Here is an 18,454-nt window from a genome sequence, read left to right as displayed (position 1 = left end):
GTTGCCTAACATTATACCGGTATTACCGTGAACGGTATAATATGGCCCTGCCCTAAGATCCACTGCACAAAGCACTTAAGAGTTTGACTAACTCTGGTTTTGACTATGGTGCAATTAATAATGATTATCTTAAATTTTTTCACCTGATAAACAAAGAGATAAAGGCTGACTGAGTGACTGTGTCTAACCGGTCAGCTGTGTTAGCTGAGCAGAAACAGGAGCAGCCACAGACAGAGCTTAAAGACAGTAAAATATGCCGCTGAGGATAAATGGTGGTTAGTCTGTTGTAAGGAGATAAACAGTGTCGATGCTGACGAGAGTCAACTGAAAGGGGAAAAAGAAATGTGTGGTGGTGTCCATGTTTTCTGACATTGCCAACTCAGTGAATCTTATTTATATGAAATGTTCCAACTTGCTTTATATTAATTAAAGAACAATATTAAGACTGGACTCTTTAAAAATTTCTAACCTAGTTTTAGAAGCATTCATCTTTAATTTAAAAAAATTACAGTATTTTGCAATTTTGCACACTTTAACTTGGCCTCTGTGTGACCTCCTCCATCTTCTTCCCTGTCCAGTCTCAAGTAAGTCCTTGATGACTGACAGAGTAAGGATACAAGAAGTGTCATCTAGTAGGCCTAAAATTCATAGCTTCCAACACTAACAACTGGCTCGGTGATGCATCTTCTTTGTCATTTCAATTATAGATCCTTGTCTGATGGAGAATGGTGCTGTAAATTATGTGCGTACACTACCCCCTCCTTCAAAACCTCCAGCCACCCCCCGCCCTCCAATTCTGGAGCTTTAACAGCCTCCTCCTCTCATTCACGCGCTCATTCATTCTGGTGACTGGATACACAAAAGCCATTTATAATTATCTGTTGCAAACAGCACTAAGGGGTCAGGATGAACACACACACACACACACACACACACACACACACACACACAGTTTTAACCCTGTCCAAGGCAATTTCACCTTCAACCCTTGCATAGAAAGATTATATTATATTATATCCACTTTTGGTCATGTAAGCTAGGATAACTAATCTGCATTCAGTCGGTGCTCGACATGTCAGCCTCAAAGAAGCTATTAAGAAATTCTCTGGTATTTTTTCACTTGGTTAAATGTACCTCTCCATGTCGTCCCCGCCTCACTGCAGGCACAGCAGCATAAAAGTGACACTTTGCCTTTGAAAAACAGTCGCGCTGATGTTAGCCATTTTTCTACTTAAAATAAATTTAATGTCAGGGGAAAAAACGACCACATGTGACAGCAAAATTATTAGCGAAAAACCTGCAAGAAATGTTAGACTGTTGCTTACAATCACACGATTAAATGAATAATTGTCAATGCTTCAGGACTGTGGTGCTGCAGTTGCTGTTAGCAAAGGTGATGGTCACTGAGAAAAAACTGAACAGAGATAATATGACCAAATTATGCTTTTTATCTGAGTTTACATGTGAGACATATGGTGTGTGATTTTAATATTGACTCATCTTAGTCTGTTTAGCATTTAAGTTGGGGCAGATTTTGCAGCTTACAAAATAGAGCTATTATAACCTTGTGAGTGCTGTTAAGAAAAGAAAAATGAAGGTACTGTCCCACTTGAATGTCTATTCTTTGTATTCTCAAGACCGAGGTAACATCACTTTCATCTATACATTCAGTTTGTTCTTTTGAAAATGTTGGCGCCAAATGACAGGAACAAACAGTCTTTAAGCTGTCATATTCTACATGCACATCTCTGAACCTCACTTATGTCCAGTTCCACAAATCTATGACACTATGAGCATAGTGCATGTAACAGTCCAGAGTATTCACAGCATGCCACCCAATGGCTCCACTTATGGAGCACTTTTCCCAAAACTAAACATAAAATCAAATCTGAGATGAAATCTCCTCTTGTGTGCTTTATGTGAGAAAGATAAAATAAATGACAGTTACCTGATTCTGCTAACAACCTTGCAAACCAGGTTTACCTCCAGAAGGAACCTTTCAGGAGACCTACACTATAACACATGTGTACATTTATTAAAGATATAGTTGATATTAATTGACAGGTATACAACTGCAGGTATGGCCATGCAGCTGTAAGGCCCAACTTTCCACAGAAATTAGTTCCAATTCCCTCTTCTGCATTTATGCTACTGCTTCTTCCAGATAAGAAAACACACTGAGGTTGTGTTATATCGCTCAAATAAGATATGCAGCCAGGCTGTGCTAGAGGCCTCCACAGATGCCACACAAAGTTCAATATTACATTGGCTTTACTAAACCAAATAGGTTTCACGTGTCTACAGTTATCAGCTCTGTGAACTCAGATTTTTCCAATCTAACTATAAGTATGCTAAAATAAAAAGGTTGATCTTGGCACTAGGTAGTCAATTGCAAACAAGTACAGATTACGTGTAGCATATTTCTCCTCAGGTCATCAAGCTTCAGCAAAGCTATACAGGATTATAAAGATTCTGTTCATCTCCTAGTCTTCCTTAATAGGGTTTGTGGCAACATTAAGACATTCATTACATTAAGAAATATTGAAGGAAAACAAATGTTATGATTGCTGTATTTATGAAAATTTCTCAGTGTAAGCTAAACAAGCTTTTGCAGTAGTAGTTTGTGTGTGCAGCCATCTTCAAATGTGGGTACTCAGTAACCTTTCAATCCAATAACTATAACCTCTGGTTGCAAGCAGGGGGCTGATGGAGTAGCCCTCTGGAAACTGAGCCCAATGATCCATGGCTACAAAACAGAATGGAAACTCGAGTCCACGAGGGAATGAGAAAAAATTAAGACCAGAAATGTCGGGTCTCATTTATCTTTTTATGTCCAAACTGAGGCATTTGAAATACTTCTTAATTTCAAAACCAAACCATGTATAATACAGTGCACATAATGTTATAATGATCAGAGTACAGGCAGTTGTACGGTCACCTATGCAAGCCATTACCTAGTGAGATGGAAAACTGAATCATAAAAAGGCCCAATTTCAGGAAACCTTTTGAAGAATTCTCAAGCTGTGGCCATGATGTAGGCTTCATACTTTTACCCAGTCATGGCTTCCAAGTCCAAAAGTATGATGCAAAATTATTTTATTTAGTCCTTTTAATTAATGTTAATGTAGAAGAATTTAATGTGCATGTCTTTCAGTGGAGAGATCAGGTGATTTAAAGGGGACCTAATGTGCTTTATTTCATATATGGTGTTAATGTGGTGGATATTCATATCAAACATGGCAACATTTTCAGATAACAAAGTGAAAGTATCAAAGTAGCTGTCCCTATGAGCCCAAAGCTTCTGTTACACTGTGGAACTGGGAAGACATGCCCTACAAGATAAGCTTTAATGGGATCTAAAAAGGTTGCATCCACTGAGATATAACATAAAAATGTGAGTATTTATATGTAAGGTGTATGCTATACTCATGATCTCACAATGGTGTTTTGTTCAATCAGATTAGCCTGAACCGCTTTGAGGATACTGACTGATAAACACACTCACATGCAGACATAACTGGGTTTCTCTCTATGATGGATGTGGCAGATAAGTTCGTCATTAATCTCGTTTGTATCGTCTTCTATCAGCAGAGCCCCAGAGGCGACTGACAGCGCAGTGATCTGAATAGACTGGACCACAGGCTCCTCCATCCATAATGTCATCATGTACTTACACTGTTGGACATTGTTCTGTGTGTGTTCTGTGGCCATTGTGAAAGCTGCATGAGGCTGGTTTCTTGTGGATACTGTTGCTTTGTCAAACACAAGCTCTACCACGTTTAATGAGGGTCACGTCTGATATGATGGATAAGGTGCTATTTGATTGATTACATACTCGTGCTTGAGTTCATCAGGCTGTGTTTAAATGTGTGTAACGGACTACAGCTGCAAGTTCTCATTAGCTATTTGTTCAATAGAAAATTAATTGGCACCTACTTTGATCCTTTTTGGCAAGCTGTCAAATATTCAGTGGCTTGTGGTTCCTTGTTGTGAGGTTTGCATTATTTTTACTGACAAATCTGAGCTTGACAAAGATGGCAATGCCATTTTTTTCTTTTCTTTTTACACACAGGGCAGGACACCTTTGTCTTGCAAATAGACAACCTGTATGGGGCTCATGTAGACAAGCCCATGTGGGACCCACAGCAGTTTTGCCTTTTTGAGTCTCTATGAGGATTTTCTGTTGGCAACCCAACCATAGTGGGGTGAGTGAAAACTCATATCGGGGCTCCAAAGAGCAAGACTGCTGTGGGCCCTGTGTCTTTGCCCTGCCCTGCATGTTTACTGGCACATTGCTTATAGTAGGGAAACAACATACAGGGAAATTTGACTGTTGTGGAGATGATGAACCCACAGAACACGTGTTATTACACTGTCAGAAATATGAGACTGATTTAGTCAATATTCTGGATCTTAGTGATACACTGCAAAAGAACTCAAGAAGTGACGATAAAGATAATTAATTACTAAGATAAATAATATATTTTCACAAATTCTTTGACTTTGCTTGGTGAGAAAATGTTTACTTTCTTTTACCACAATGCTGCTACAACAGATCTGTAATACAAAGCAAGTTCAAAATAACCAGGATAGATTTTTATTACCTGGCATCACTAAGCCTAGCAGCTGCAATCATGTAGGTCACGTGACATTTTCCTGTGAGCATATTATTGAAAGAGCTGAGATTGGTACTAGGTCATAAACACAAACCGGGCATGACGGGAATATTACCCAACACAAACAACATACTATGACTGTACATTTGATTAAACTCATCCAAAGCCAGGAGGGTGGAGGAAAAAAACTTTCAGTAATTAAGGATCAGGTTGATGGGATTAATGTGTTACTCCAAAGCCTTTTTTTTAATAATTTTAAGGTCTAACATTTTAAGCGACAACACTGGTGGCATTTAACGGTCTAAGGAGCAACTACAGGAAAAAGTGTAAACACAAAACTTAAACCTGTAGGGTTACTTGGAAATCTTATATTAGATCTAGAATGGGCTACAAGAATTTGGTTCTTTAATGACTGTTTTTATATGACTATTTGAGTTTATAAAGACAAACAGAAAAATTTGATGCTTTGAAACTGCTTTCAGCCAAAAGGAACAAGTTTCTCAGGAAAAGGGTCCAGACTCACTCAAAAATCCTGTGATATCATGAAACAATTGTGCCAATATTATCCAAATAAACTAGCCAGCAGGTGGTGGGTTTATATGTTCACCTGTTATCAGGAGCAGGTCAGGTCTACAGGACAAGATACCACGGGGAGTCACCTTTATCAAACTGAAAACTCACAGAGGAAGCTTCAACTTCAGGTTTAATCCTGAGCCCCGAATTCTGTTTCACAGTACAGGCCTTAGAGCTTTACTGTGATCACAAACAATCCAAGGGCTGCATGGTGCATCCAAAGACAGCGTTTACATGCCAAACCTTCTGATTTGGCGTGCGAACAAAGAAAATGAGCTAAGCTAATTCATAAATAAACAGGTATAAAGACATCCAGTGTTTTTATAGTGATCCGCTGATCTATAAACCACCAGTAACGCACTGCTTCAGTGCATCCCTATGTCCTCATAGGATACAGGAGAAAATAGACACCCAACATGCTGACTTCAGACTTTAGAAAGCCAACAGTGCCCTCTGCTGAACACAGGACACGCTTCATTTTTACAAGTAAAATACTTTAGATGGCGCAGTTATAAATGCTGCAAAAAAAAATGTGTAGGGGAAATCACAGCCAGTTATGATCAGTCTTACCAGAGTTTGGCTGAGTGATGTTGGAGTGCAGAGCATCAGGGTGGGGTATGCTGTAAATGGTAACCACCCCAGTGGAGGTGGCCACTGCCAGAAGACCCAGTCTGGGTAAGAATGGAGCCTTCAGTGTGAGGGATTGATAACACGTTAGGATGTTATAAGATTTCATCATTTCAATATCAGCTAAAAGCTAAGACACTTCATAGGAAAAACATCTTACCTTTCTGGCACAGGTGGGAAGCTCCCAGCCGCCAGCAGGACACCACTTCAGATGCCAGACGAAGCCCTTATCCTGGGCCAAACTATAGACCATAACTGGCTTGGAGTCTGGTCTGTTTGGACAGAGGTAAAAGAAAAGAGAACATAATATAAAAAGGCTGAAGTTTCAAAGACAAATTTCTTATAAGTTCTGGAAACATCTCACTACCATCTATGATGTAGACAGTTTGTTTACAGAGGACTATTGGACTTTTTCTGGAAGTAGTTCAAACTAGTCAATCAGTCAAGAGACTGACAGACAATAAGCTTTTATAATATAATATTTTTATCAGTGATTTCCCACTCTGCACATTTCATTTGTACCTGTTGCCATACTTCAGTTTGCCCACATCCCACAGCTGAATGAGTCCAGTTCCTGTGGATGTTTTGTTGACGTAGTGAAAATCATCCATGCGTTGATGACAGGACAGAGCGATGTACTGGGTAGCAGGAGCACCATCAGGTGTTGGACACCACTCCAGAGCCCACACTGGTCCACCTGCATACAGCATCATGTCCCAGCGTTCTGGGTGAGGGGGAATAGATTCGAACCTGCCAGTTAACAGAAAAAAATGAAAACAAAAAAGACACCAAATGCTTTATTCCCCCTCGCCTACAAAAGCCACCAAAAAATCGGCACCATGTAGAACAAACTGCAAATGATCACAATTACATATTTTTATAGGTATGAGTTTTACTAACAAACAAATACAAAAAAGAGGTTTTCTTTGGAAATGTATTAGCAGCAGTTATGTCTCAATCGAACTGTTCTTGACATATCTGAGGGAAATCATCAACCGGGGGTAACTACACCGTGATCACTGTCACCTTTTGAGTCTTTGCAGAGGTGCTTCCTCCTTGTTGAGTCCTTCTCTGGACACTTTGAAAGCAGCTGAGCGAAGCGTCTGAGGCAGATATTTCTCCAAATCACTAAATGAAAGCAGAACACACAGAATTTTAATAACTTAAGTGCATATCAGCCAGAATAACACATCCCTTGTCCAGCTCCCTTTATGAAGCCACCAGACCAGCGCAGGTACATAGTCCTGCGATGGCTCTTCTTTATTCACTAGACTGGCTTCTTCTTGGAGCCACACTTTTCAGACATCATCTCAGCAACCCCTCCTGGCAGTTCCTTTGTTTTTTTATTGTTTAACCCTTTATTTATCAAGTGCTTTTTAAATGACCAGAATTCTCTTAGCGATATTGTTTGAGACAAAATTCAAATTGTTTCAGAAAGAAACGATGACAAGCTTTTGGGGGGAAATCAGTGTATAAAAAAAATCAGCTCCGCCTAAATGTTACCACTTTTACTCACATGACCTTACTTTTCACTCATTATAGGCTAGTGACAAAATTAAAATTGTTCCTGAAAGATGAGAATTATTTTGTCATTTTACAGCCAAAATGACAAAATAAGTCCATTAGGCCTGTTTGAATCCCAGTCGATTAAGGGTTAATTAGGATAAAGTATCAGATTTGGATGACTCCTTACTATTGTTCCTATGTAGTTTAAAAGCCTTATTTGAACTAATGAATGGATATAATGCAACTATGAGGGCAGGATGGTAGTGTGGTAGTTAGCACTGTTGCCTCACAGCTGGAAGGTCCTGGGTTCAAATCCACAGTTTGGGGTCTTTTTTTGTTCACACCAGTCTCTGCCCACAATTCAAAGATATGGGAAATTTTAAATGTGACTTTGAGTCTCTCTGTGTTGTTCCTGCCAAGAGTATAAAATAGTCTGAACCTCATTGGGTTACTTGAAATCATATACAGCATATCTCATTGCATGACCATGTGACAACTGATTGATTCAGTAATGTGACTAAAGGCAGGTGACACTCTGGTTAACAGGTCATCTTAAATTGATCCTAGGTGTGCATGGCTGTCTGTGTCTGTCTGGCCCTGTGATTGAGTGGTGACCTGTCCAGGGTGCAGCCTGTCTTTGCCACTGTCAGCTGGCAGAGGCTCCTGCCCACCTTCAGTCAAAAAAAGTGGACAGATGTCCCAACACAAACTAAATAACTAAGCATGAAACAGTCAGATAAACACAATTGCAGCTAAGACTTTCTGGTATGACTTTTGTGTTAGAATTTCAGTGAATAAAATAAAAAAAACATTCAAAGTTACTTGGTAAAGAGTGTTGGGTACGGTCGTTGTAACACAGAAAATAAAAAGGTATATCCAAATAAAACTTAATGAGTTATTCAATTAAAACTGGATTCGACTGTATTAAACGAACAAAGCAACAGAAACTACCTTTGTGGGACAGGGACCCAATCCCTGGTGGAGGGCACCCACTCTGGAAACACCCAGCTGCTGTAGTGCTCTTCCCGACTGCAAGCACAAACATCAACAAACACATGGTTAAATAAACAAACAAACAAGCAGTTAGTCAGTCTGAGACTTACTTATTCAAAATGCTGAAAAAACCTCAACAAAATCAACCAAAAAAGGTGACGTTTTGTAAGCTGAAATTTTGAGATAACCCCAAATTTGACTTTAAGAAGCTTTCAAAATAAAGGGTTTGAATGTTCAAATATTCCAGTGTCATTTGCACTTCAAGACTCATTGTGTATGTCGTCACAAAAACGGATGTATGAACTAACAGTAAAAGGACAATGTTCACTGGTACTTCACGAAAACAAATCATTACTGTTAACTGACTGCGACTTACAATTTCTTGGTGGTCTTTGCACTCTCCAAAGCAGTTTTCATGATAGGGGTGTTAAGTCCATTTTGGGCTTTGACAAACGAGCATGTCTGCAGGACAGAAGGAGACAGGATGAACTCATTATGCACATGTTCTTCCTTCTTTTCTATGCAGCTGCATTAAACTTAGAAATTAAAATGTTCTGGTTATTTTAATCAATAATAGTTTGCACTTTGGTTTAGTCTCAGAAAAACGCAGAATCTGATGATTTATGTTTGATATAAAGTGCTCATTATAATGACTCCTATTTATAAGCCCAGGTTGGTATTGACAAATCACAACAGTTTAACTTTTAATTACCATCATCAAGCAGATTCATCTTTCTGTATTAGACTGATATGGAGATACCGTACTGAAGTAATGTACCCTAGTGCACTGCATGAGGTCATAACCAGTAACTGTGCCATCAAGTTAAAATGAGAAAACCACTGACGTTGTTATTGTTGACGTAATAAACTGGAGGATTTTTTCCACGTTTGTCACAATTGGAGTCGAGGTCTGAGTCATATGCTGCTTCTTCGTCCTCATCCTCCATCTCCTCTGCATCCTCCTCTTCATCATTATCTGGCACAAAGTCTTCGTCTTCTGCTGCATCACTGTCAGGATGTTTCCTCTTTTTGCCTTTACCCACTGCAGGAATAGAACGAGGGATTTAAGTTACGGTGCACAGAGATCTTTACTGATATTGGCAGAAGAAGGAATTTTTCTGCACTGCTATATGAAATTTTACACTGCATGTAACTTGTGAGATTGCAAAACACAACTAACAACTGACATGAAATGCAATGTTGACACAACACTTTAAACAAGTTCAGACAAGTTCATTAATATAGCTACATCTATGCCAGTTAGTCAACTCCTGCCGTTTGAAGTGCGGCCCATTTTCAGACAGGAGACACGTCTACAGGTCTTAGGTCTTAGACTACGTTCACACTGCAGGTCTTAATGCTCAATTCCGATTTTTTGATCAAATCTGATTTTTTTGTCTGCTTGTTCACACTACAAATAAAATGTGATAGCAAACGTGCTCTAGTGTGAACCCACAAAGCGGCGCAAAAGAAGATGTCACACACAACATGCTCTGTTTAGACCCAGACCAAACAGTACTGCTTGACTGATGGCCCTTAATATAAAGACTTGTTTCGGACTTTACGTTCCCCAATTTTGCTTTAAGTTATTTTGTTATTTACATATGGCCTAATAGTTATCCTTATTGCTGTTTCAAAGAGGAGCAGTGCTTCAAAGGATAGTTGCAGATTTCTGTGAGAATCTGCAGATTATTCAGTATAAATAAAATGTTTACGTTGTCTTCCCAACAGTTTCACTGACATCTACACTGGACGGCCAGGAAGCGTTCACGATGTCTTCTCCGGCGCAGATAATTGGCGTCTGTCTTGTGTCAGTGACGTAAGAGACGGATTTAATGCGACATGACCGTTCAGAGAGCAGTTGCTTTCTAAAACATCAGATATGTATCGGATTCAATACCACATACAAAAGGGACCCAGGTCGAATTTGAAAATATTGGATTTGTGCCGTTCACACTGTCATACCATGATCGGATATGGGTCGCATAGGGTCAAAAAATTCGGATTTGATGCGCTTTCGCCTGCAGTGTGAACATAGAATTAGAGTGGTAGCAACCTCACTTAACTATGTAAGAAATAGGTAAAAAGATGAATAGAATAGAATTCAACTTTATTGTCATTGCACATGTCACAAGTACAAGGCAACGAAATGCAGAAACTGTCTGAGGTAATGCTTAGCTGTGATTGGTGCACTGGGGAAGAGAGACGGCGAGACTTTCACTGTACCTTTGCTTGCTTTGGGAGTTTTCTGTTCTGATCCAGTATCTTCGCTTCCTGGCTCATCAGTTTGCCCAAATAAGTCTTTTGCCAAATTGTGGAGGTACTTCAACGCCCTGGAAGATTGAGGTTACATTATTTTTGAATGCCTATATTACCATTTATATGAAAAAAAATGGCTTTAAAAATTTTTAAAGACAGAAAATGTATTATTTTACAATTAGCAATGTATACTTTTATATAGCTACATAGATGCATGTAATTAATGTGGGGATAAGTGTACATGTAACAAAAAAATGAAAGTCTGATTGTTAGGGTGTAATTATCACAAAACTAATAGTGAAAGTAACTATCACCAAAGTCTGGAGTCACAGTTCAGACTTTCTGTGTTTCAACTGATGATGTCTGATGTAAAAATGATAAAAAAAAAAAAAAAAAGGTGTTTAACGTTTAAGGCTATGCGACAGCTCAGTACTGTAGGTGTATCTTACGCTTTGGCAGCTCCTCTCCGCCGCCGGCCACCTTGTCCAGTCTCCTCCTCAGGTTCCTCTGCATCCTTTTCTTTAATAACTGGCTTCACTTGTTGTACATACTGCTTCTTTACATACTTCCTCTTTGGCTTTGGCGTCCCATTCTCCTGCTGCACCGTATCTTTAACAACACCCTCTCCATCTACAAGGTCTACATTGGCATTGCTACATTTTTTTGCAGGGGTTTTCTTAGCAGGAGTCCTTTTTGACTGAGTTTTCTTGCCTCTCAGTGGTTCATCAGCCACTTCTGCTGTAGTTTGTCCATCACACTCTGTAGGTGTTTTATCTTTTTTTTCATTTTCTCCATCTGGAGTGTCCTGTGCGGCAGCCTTGGATTTTCTACTCTTTGTCGGAGTCTTCTGAGAAGCTGCTCTTCTCCTTCCTGAGCTCTTTCTAGGTGTTTTGGGTGAAAGGTGTTCATTCGTTTTGTCATCAGTTTCATAATCCAGATATTTGGGATTTTTCTTCCGTTGTCGTCCTTTTGAGCTGAATATTAAATCTGCACCCTCCTCCAATGGCTTCTCTTGCCCTGCAAGAAATGTGACATTATCATTCCACTGAATGATGTAAAATTGGGTTAATGTGACTGGAAAGTCATTGCCTGGTCAACATTTCTGGTTTGGTAGTGCTGGATTCCATCTGTTAGCTGAACATGCATAATATGAAATCAAGTTCCAGCAGTGCTGCTGTGCTAGACAGAAATGAAAACTAATAATAGAAGAACAAGGTGTGAATAGCTCTTAAAAATAAAGTTTGAAAAAATCCTGAAATATTATTTTCTCATCCTCTGTAATCTTAAAATAGATGACACCCCTGGATTAGACCATTTAGAACATGTTCCTAATTTGAAGTACCTCTTAAATCTCAAGTTTGACAAACCTTGTGCAGATTCAGTGGGCTCCATATGCTCTGGGTTTCTGATTCTGTGGTTCTTCTTTTAGATGCCTCCTCATGTGTAGAGCCAGTTCCTTCTCAGTGTAGCTTTGCAGCTGCACAGACAGAAGAAGAAATAATGTATTACTTAATGTATAAAATAACTGTCAACTACTGCAATATTTAATCAAAATAGCTGTTTCTTCCTGCAGTTTGGAGTTGTACAATGGACGAATGAAAGTCAAAACAGATATGGCTTTTCAGTGTTTTAAACAACCTTATAGACTTCTAACTAAAATAATTACAGTGCAAAATTGGAGTCAGGGAGCCAGTGTTTTCTACCGATATCAAGTCGATAAGCCGCTGTCTACAACCTACACACCAAACCTCATTCAATAATGTGACAGTTTGACTCTCTCTCTTCCCTACTCACAGTGAAGACGTAAAATATACACACCGATACTTAAGGCATTTAATGGTTAAGGCCACACGTCAATTCGGCATATGTTTTCAATGTAAAAATTTAAAACATCAAGTTATTTAAGAGATACACATATGTCACTAGTTTTTAAAACGAGTCACATTGTCTTAGTTAGCCATGCTATTGAGCTAACACATTGCTAATGCTAACTGGATATAGTAGCAGTCAAGTGTATCATAATATATTATAATATACTTAAAAATCGGCCTCTGACCGGATAGTAGCACGTTTAAAAACTCACCATGTGTAGGGTTACGGCTTCCTCCTCGGTGGCGGAGGCTGAAACACCTCGTTCAGAACACGGGAAGCTAGAGTCCAGCCACCCGGGATCGAATCCCAACCTCAACCACCAGAAACCACGACATGTAAAGTCACCGGAGCTTACCGGGACACAGCCGTCATAAAAATCATGCCGTTAATTTTTTCAAGGAGGGCAAACTACAAACATTTTCACAGTTGTTTACACCGAGTCAGGGAGCTTTCCGCTTTCCTTACGTCAGACCGCCATGTCACTGTGCAAGCACGGAGGGTCACACCGCCCCCTATCAGCAGAGAGGGAAATTACACTGATTTGATTGTACAGCGGCGGAGTTCCACGCTGCCTTAGGAGGAGGTGGAGGTCATTGAAGCCCAGAGGCGTATGGCGAGGAAGTCGGGACACCGCCCTGGTGCTCAGAAGGTCCCATTACACTGGATGTTTATCTTGATGGTCTTTCAATGAAACGGACATGTTATACAACATCCATCATATATTTAACTCATGGTTCGATCTTGTGAATCAAAACGTTTTATCCAGTATTCATCTTCCTTATGAAGTTAATTTTAGTTCTCCCAGTGTGATTAAAATAGGTAGAGGGGTATGCTAGGGAATATATTACTTTTACTTTGCTTACTGTCATTTGTGCCAAACAGACCGACCCCTCAAACAGTAACAGACACTTAACCATTAATTCAATATTCAAAGTGTTTATTGTCATGTGTCACAAGAGAAAAAGGCATTTCTCTGTGCAATGAAATTCTTTCTTTGCTGTCCACCCACAGATGCTGATTAATAGAAATATAACATAAATACAAATAGTACAAATAAATAAACAAAGACAGAAAGGGAGACAAAATATGGAGATTTGAAACAGAGATGTGTGCAAAAGAGCTACAGCTTCATATGCTGGCTTAATATGTAGGATGACCTGATGTGCAAAAAAAATGATCATCGTTGTTCTGAAGGCAGTGGGGAAGAAGGAGTTGTTGAGTCTGGATGTTCTGGATTTCACACTTCTGAACCTCCGCTCCGAGGGCAGAAGTGTGAACAGTCCGTGTTGGGGGTGTGTGGGGTCTTAGAGGATGGAGGCAACTCTCCTCTATACTCTGCGATGGTAGATGCTCTGCAGAGAGGGCAATGGAGTCATGATGATCTTCTCCACAGTTGTTATCACTCTCTGCAGGCGTTTGCGGTCCATAGCAGTAGTGCTGCCGTACCATGCAGTGATGCAGCTGGTCACTGTGCTCTTCAAGAACCTGCTGTCAACCAAGAACCTGCTGAGGATTTTGGCCAACATACCGAATTTCCTCCGCTGCTGAGCCTTCTTGAACAGCTGTGTGGTCTTCAGTGACCAGGTGAAACCAAAGGCAGTTCAATCTCAGACTCATTGATGTGTTACCTATTTATCTGTCAGAGGCTCATCTGGTCCTCATTAAACGTCCAGAGCTCTGCTGCATTCTCACTTCCCCTTCACTTCTAAGAAGAAACGAAGAGCCACATTGTATCAGGGCATTAATACATTTCACCCGGGTTCTAGCTGCTAATGCTAATGGTCACTGCAGTAGTATCGCCATGTTTTATTGTTGACATCAAGGTTTTCTTGTGTAGAAAGAGTTTTTTGAATTTTGACCTCTTTACATGTGTGTCTACAAACATCATCATGAACACTGTTTTCTAATAATAAACCATATGCACAGAAGAGCTAAAGTACTGCAAACACTTATCTCTACTAACAGTCTTCACACCTTTAACTTCCTCTCTCCTGTTTTTGATCAAGATATCTTCAACTTCTGTACAGTCCTTAAAAACTACAAGTGAGAAGAGAACAAGTGAGTCTGCAATTCACATGAAATCTAGAAGTAAAAATAATATAAGAGAGAGAGGGAGGTTATTGAGCTGCATTAAATAAATTAATTCAGCTGGACACAGGGGAGACAAGTGTTACTTCTTTATTCTTCCTTTAACTGAGACAGTCATGATTAACTCTTTGACTTTATCTGACTCTTGGAAACTAAAGTTGAATTTTAAACTTGTGTTACATTTAAAATAAACTTCACATTATAAACATAACACTCACATTCATAACATATTTGATGTTTCACATTTCTCTCTCTCTCTTTTTCTCAACAGGAACAACTGAGCAACATCAAACTGTTCAAACTGTCACAGCTGGACGTGGACATGATGTTACTCTGCCTTGTAAAAATCTGATACAAGGTCAGCATAACTGTATCAGTACTACCTGGATCTTCAGTGATTCAAGCAGTTCAGTAACACTCTTTGAGTTTGGGCAGATTAAAGAAGCCAAACCTGAATCAGACAGACTGAGTCTTTCTGCAAACTGTTCTCTGGTTATAAAGAATTTCACAGATCAGGATGTTGGTCTTTACAACTGCAGACAGTTCAAAACAGCAACAGGACAACAAGAAGGTCCAGACTTTATGATTGATCTGTCTGTTATTAACAGTGAGTATTTACATCTTAATGTTTTCAGCTCAAACTGTCCTGTTAGAACAACAAACTGAAACACCACAATAATTATGATCACAGTGATGAAGTTCATTTTTCTATTGTTGCTTTTCTCTTACAATATCTCCATCTTCACTCATCTGAACCATCTGAACAGCTCTGTGTTGACATATGAACACTGTAGACTCCCAGTTGACTCCCCACACACCTGAACCATAATAGACTACAAACTAGTCTCGATTATTCTCTCCAGTTTGACTTCCTGTTCTTTCATCTTCAGTATTAAACCTTAAACTAGTTTGAGCAGATCTGTTAGTACTGATCTCTTTGCTCTCTTTTTGCTGAATTTATAAACATAGAAGCAGATGGTACGTGAGCTCTGCTGTTCATTTTCAACCCATTGTCACTGTTCTGGTGTGTGCTGGGAGGCGGAATTTCAAGGCTGAGTCCTGGTTGTAATTTTCATGTAATCTGCATCCTGCAGAATGCTTGAACAGCTAATAAGTATATCATAAGGGGCGATCGTGGCTCAAGAGTTGGGAGGTCGCCTAATCGGAAGGTTGCCGGTTCGAGCCCCGGCTTGGACAGTCTCGGTCGTCGTGTCCTTGGGCAAAAAAGCACTTTGGGGTCCTTAGGGACTAGTAAAGCGCTATACAAATACAGGCCATTTACCATAAGTGTTGCTAGCTTAAGCACATTAATATATCTAAAAATTCATCTTTTCTTTGATGTCTTCAAAAAAAACTTTGAGTGAACTACTTCGCCTCAGTTAATACATCATGTAACTCCGTAGTTACTGAAGAAATCTTTAAAACATAACTGACTGTATATTTATCAGTCAGTTATATCGTTATGCTGCAGGAATGGCCTGGAAATGAAGAAGACTTCATTGTTATTGTAATCTAGTGACATTTACCTTTATATTAAGTGACACACTGCACAGTATATTGTTATTAAACTTTTTTTTTGTTTAAATCTGGTCCATTACATTTTTAACAATACAAAAAAGGAGCGGAGTATATCACTGTATCTATGATGATATCAAACTTCCTGTTTGTGATATTCAAAAAACATCTTTGACAGCAAAAACACTCAATTTCAGCTTTCAGACACTTTAAAAACATAAAAAGAAAAGAATACGAGTGACGATAACATGTCTGACTGTACACGCTTAGTTTTAAAGATTAGTGTGAACCAAAATGCTCAAGTTGTAGATGCTGTTCAAGGGCTCTGATGCTAACAGGCTAACTTTCTTATTGTACCGAGCTGACTGGCTTTCCAGCTTCTTGGTAAGTACAGTTTGAACTTTTTCAGTGAATGCTAAACACTTCCTCTTCACTTATCAGAAAAAAACGACTTCAGAGGTGTAAAGAGGAACAATCAGGTCTCAGACCACTAACACATCTCATCTAGCTGCTAACAGTGGTCACTGCTGCAGTGTCATCATTGCGAACATCACAACTCAAATTCTGATGTGTAATAAGTTTAAATCTTGACCTCTTTTCATGTGTGCAGACAAACATCACCATGGACACTGTTTTCTAATAATGAACCAAATACACAGAAGAGCTGCATTAAAGTCAACACTTACCTCATCTAACAGTCTTCACACATTTAACTTCTCTTTTCTGTTGTTGATCAAACATTTTACACTGTTCTGCAGTCCTTTAAAATAGACAGGAAAGTCTGCAAAATAAATTAATTACAGAAGATATTAAATGTAAATGTTTTAAAAAGTTTTTAGTCATTTAATATCTACATTAAGAGAGAGAGGGCGATATGGCTGCTTAAACACTATGAACCTATGAGGAAGTGAGCAGGAAGTTGATGCTGTGTTCATCTCGGAGACTCATTTGTGGACGTGAGAGCAAGAACAGAGACTGAGACAGTCATGATTAACTTTTTGACTTTAGCTGACTCTTGGAAACTCAAGGTGAAAATTAAACTTGTGTTGTATTTATAATACACTTCACATTATAAACATAACACTCATAGTCATATATTTCTTTATAACATGATAGAAGGTCAGCATAACTGTAACTGTAACTGTACTACCTGATCTTTAGTGAATCAAACAGCTCAGTATCAACCTTTCAACTTGGACAGACTAAAGAAGCCAAACCTAAATCAGACAGACTGAGTCTTTCTGCAGGCTGTTCTCTGGTTATAAAGAAGGTCACAGATCAGGATGTTGGTCGTTACAGCTGTGTGGTTCTTCCCCTCAAAAACCTTTTCACATGATGAACACAGAAGACGCGACCAATGTATATACAGTGGCACATTTTTATCCATGTAGTATACAGTACAACACACACCAAGAACATTATTCCACCTCAGCATCCTGTGTGTGTTCTGGGTCAGGCCAGAGAATCTCATCCACATTGCAGGCTATATTGGTGCTAGCCAGGCAGCGGGGTTAAAATACTCTAGTTATAGAAAACATTAAAGCTGTAATTTGGAGAATAACATTGGTTATTCTTGTCGGTGTTCCTCGGTCGTTGATCCAGTGTTTTCAGTTTGTTTTTGTTCTCTGATTCTTTTCCACATGTTCACATTTGCTGTTTTATCATGTTATCCATCAGTTTGTGTGCATTATGTTCTGTTCCACTTCCTACGTATCATTAGTTAGATTAAGTTCAGCTGTGTACTCACAGGTCTCTAGTCATCATCATTAGCCAGTGTATTTACAGTTTTTCTCGATTGCTAAAACACTATAACCAATTTTGTGAACCCAAATTTCAAAACCATAATGCCACTTTCCAAAAAGCACACCCATTTCCCTGAACTATAAACACTATGCACCTGCTTTAACACATGAGTCAGATGTGGTGAACTGTTACTGCAAAACTCTAGACACAAATCCCTACATTTGTCAGTGCTTACATGATGTGGTCACTTAGAAATTACTAGCAGTCAATAATGTCACATCAAACTCACATCAGCACAGCTTTGGCTCAACTAGCACAATTAACCAAGTGGAAACACTAGAAGTTAAAATTTATCACACATCAATCAGAAACTTTAATAGATAGATAAAAGGGCCAAAGTCAGCTGATTCAGGTTTGAAACAATGGATCCAAAGACATGTAAAGGAAGAGGTCGAGGAGGAGGAGGTGGTCTAGGACACCAGGGAGGAGGTGGAGATGGAGGAACATAGCTAGAACAGAGCCACACCACTGTGCCAGCCTCTCTCTTCACATGTTGCCTCCTGTGAGATTCCTGACACCCCTCCCCCACCCATCACCTTCACTCAATACCAGGTTGAGATGCAAATGAGGAGACTTCACTCAGGCAAGTCTGCTGGACCAGA

General features: G+C 39.4%; 1 protein-coding gene across 2 annotated transcripts in view; it reads right to left on the bottom strand.

Moving 5' to 3' along the window:
* The window catches only part of gtf3c2 (general transcription factor IIIC, polypeptide 2, beta), a 31,759-nt gene extending 18,804 nt beyond the window's left edge, over positions 1 to 12,955 (bottom strand). Inside the window, exons 1-11 of one of the 2 annotated variants that reach the window (XM_042215092.1) lie at positions 12,658 to 12,955; positions 11,942 to 12,051; positions 11,024 to 11,591; positions 10,542 to 10,648; positions 9,161 to 9,348; positions 8,692 to 8,777; positions 8,274 to 8,351; positions 6,843 to 6,944; positions 6,339 to 6,566; positions 5,977 to 6,088; positions 5,760 to 5,877 (exon numbers count right to left, since the gene is read on the bottom strand). In XM_042215092.1, coding sequence (XP_042071026.1) covers positions 5,760 to 5,877; positions 5,977 to 6,088; positions 6,339 to 6,566; positions 6,843 to 6,944; positions 8,274 to 8,351; positions 8,692 to 8,777; positions 9,161 to 9,348; positions 10,542 to 10,648; positions 11,024 to 11,591; positions 11,942 to 11,966 — 1,612 coding nt within the window. In that variant the 5' untranslated portion in view covers positions 11,967 to 12,051; positions 12,658 to 12,955. Of the gene's footprint in view, positions 1 to 5,759; positions 5,878 to 5,976; positions 6,089 to 6,338; positions 6,567 to 6,842; positions 6,945 to 8,273; positions 8,352 to 8,691; positions 8,778 to 9,160; positions 9,358 to 10,541; positions 10,649 to 11,023; positions 11,592 to 11,941; positions 12,052 to 12,657 lie in introns of both variants that reach the window. The other variant, XM_005949384.3, reaches the window with a different exon arrangement.
* Between the last annotated feature and the right edge of the window lie 5,499 nt (positions 12,956 to 18,454).

The sequence above is a fragment of the Haplochromis burtoni genome, unplaced genomic scaffold (assembly GCF_018398535.1).
Source record: "Haplochromis burtoni strain Fernald_Lab_line unplaced genomic scaffold, NCSU_Asbu1 Contig_658, whole genome shotgun sequence".
Lineage (NCBI taxonomy): Eukaryota > Metazoa > Chordata > Actinopteri > Cichliformes > Cichlidae > Haplochromis > Haplochromis burtoni.
The sequence above is the reverse complement of the archived record's forward strand: the minus strand, read 5'-3'. Positions and strand labels throughout refer to the sequence as shown.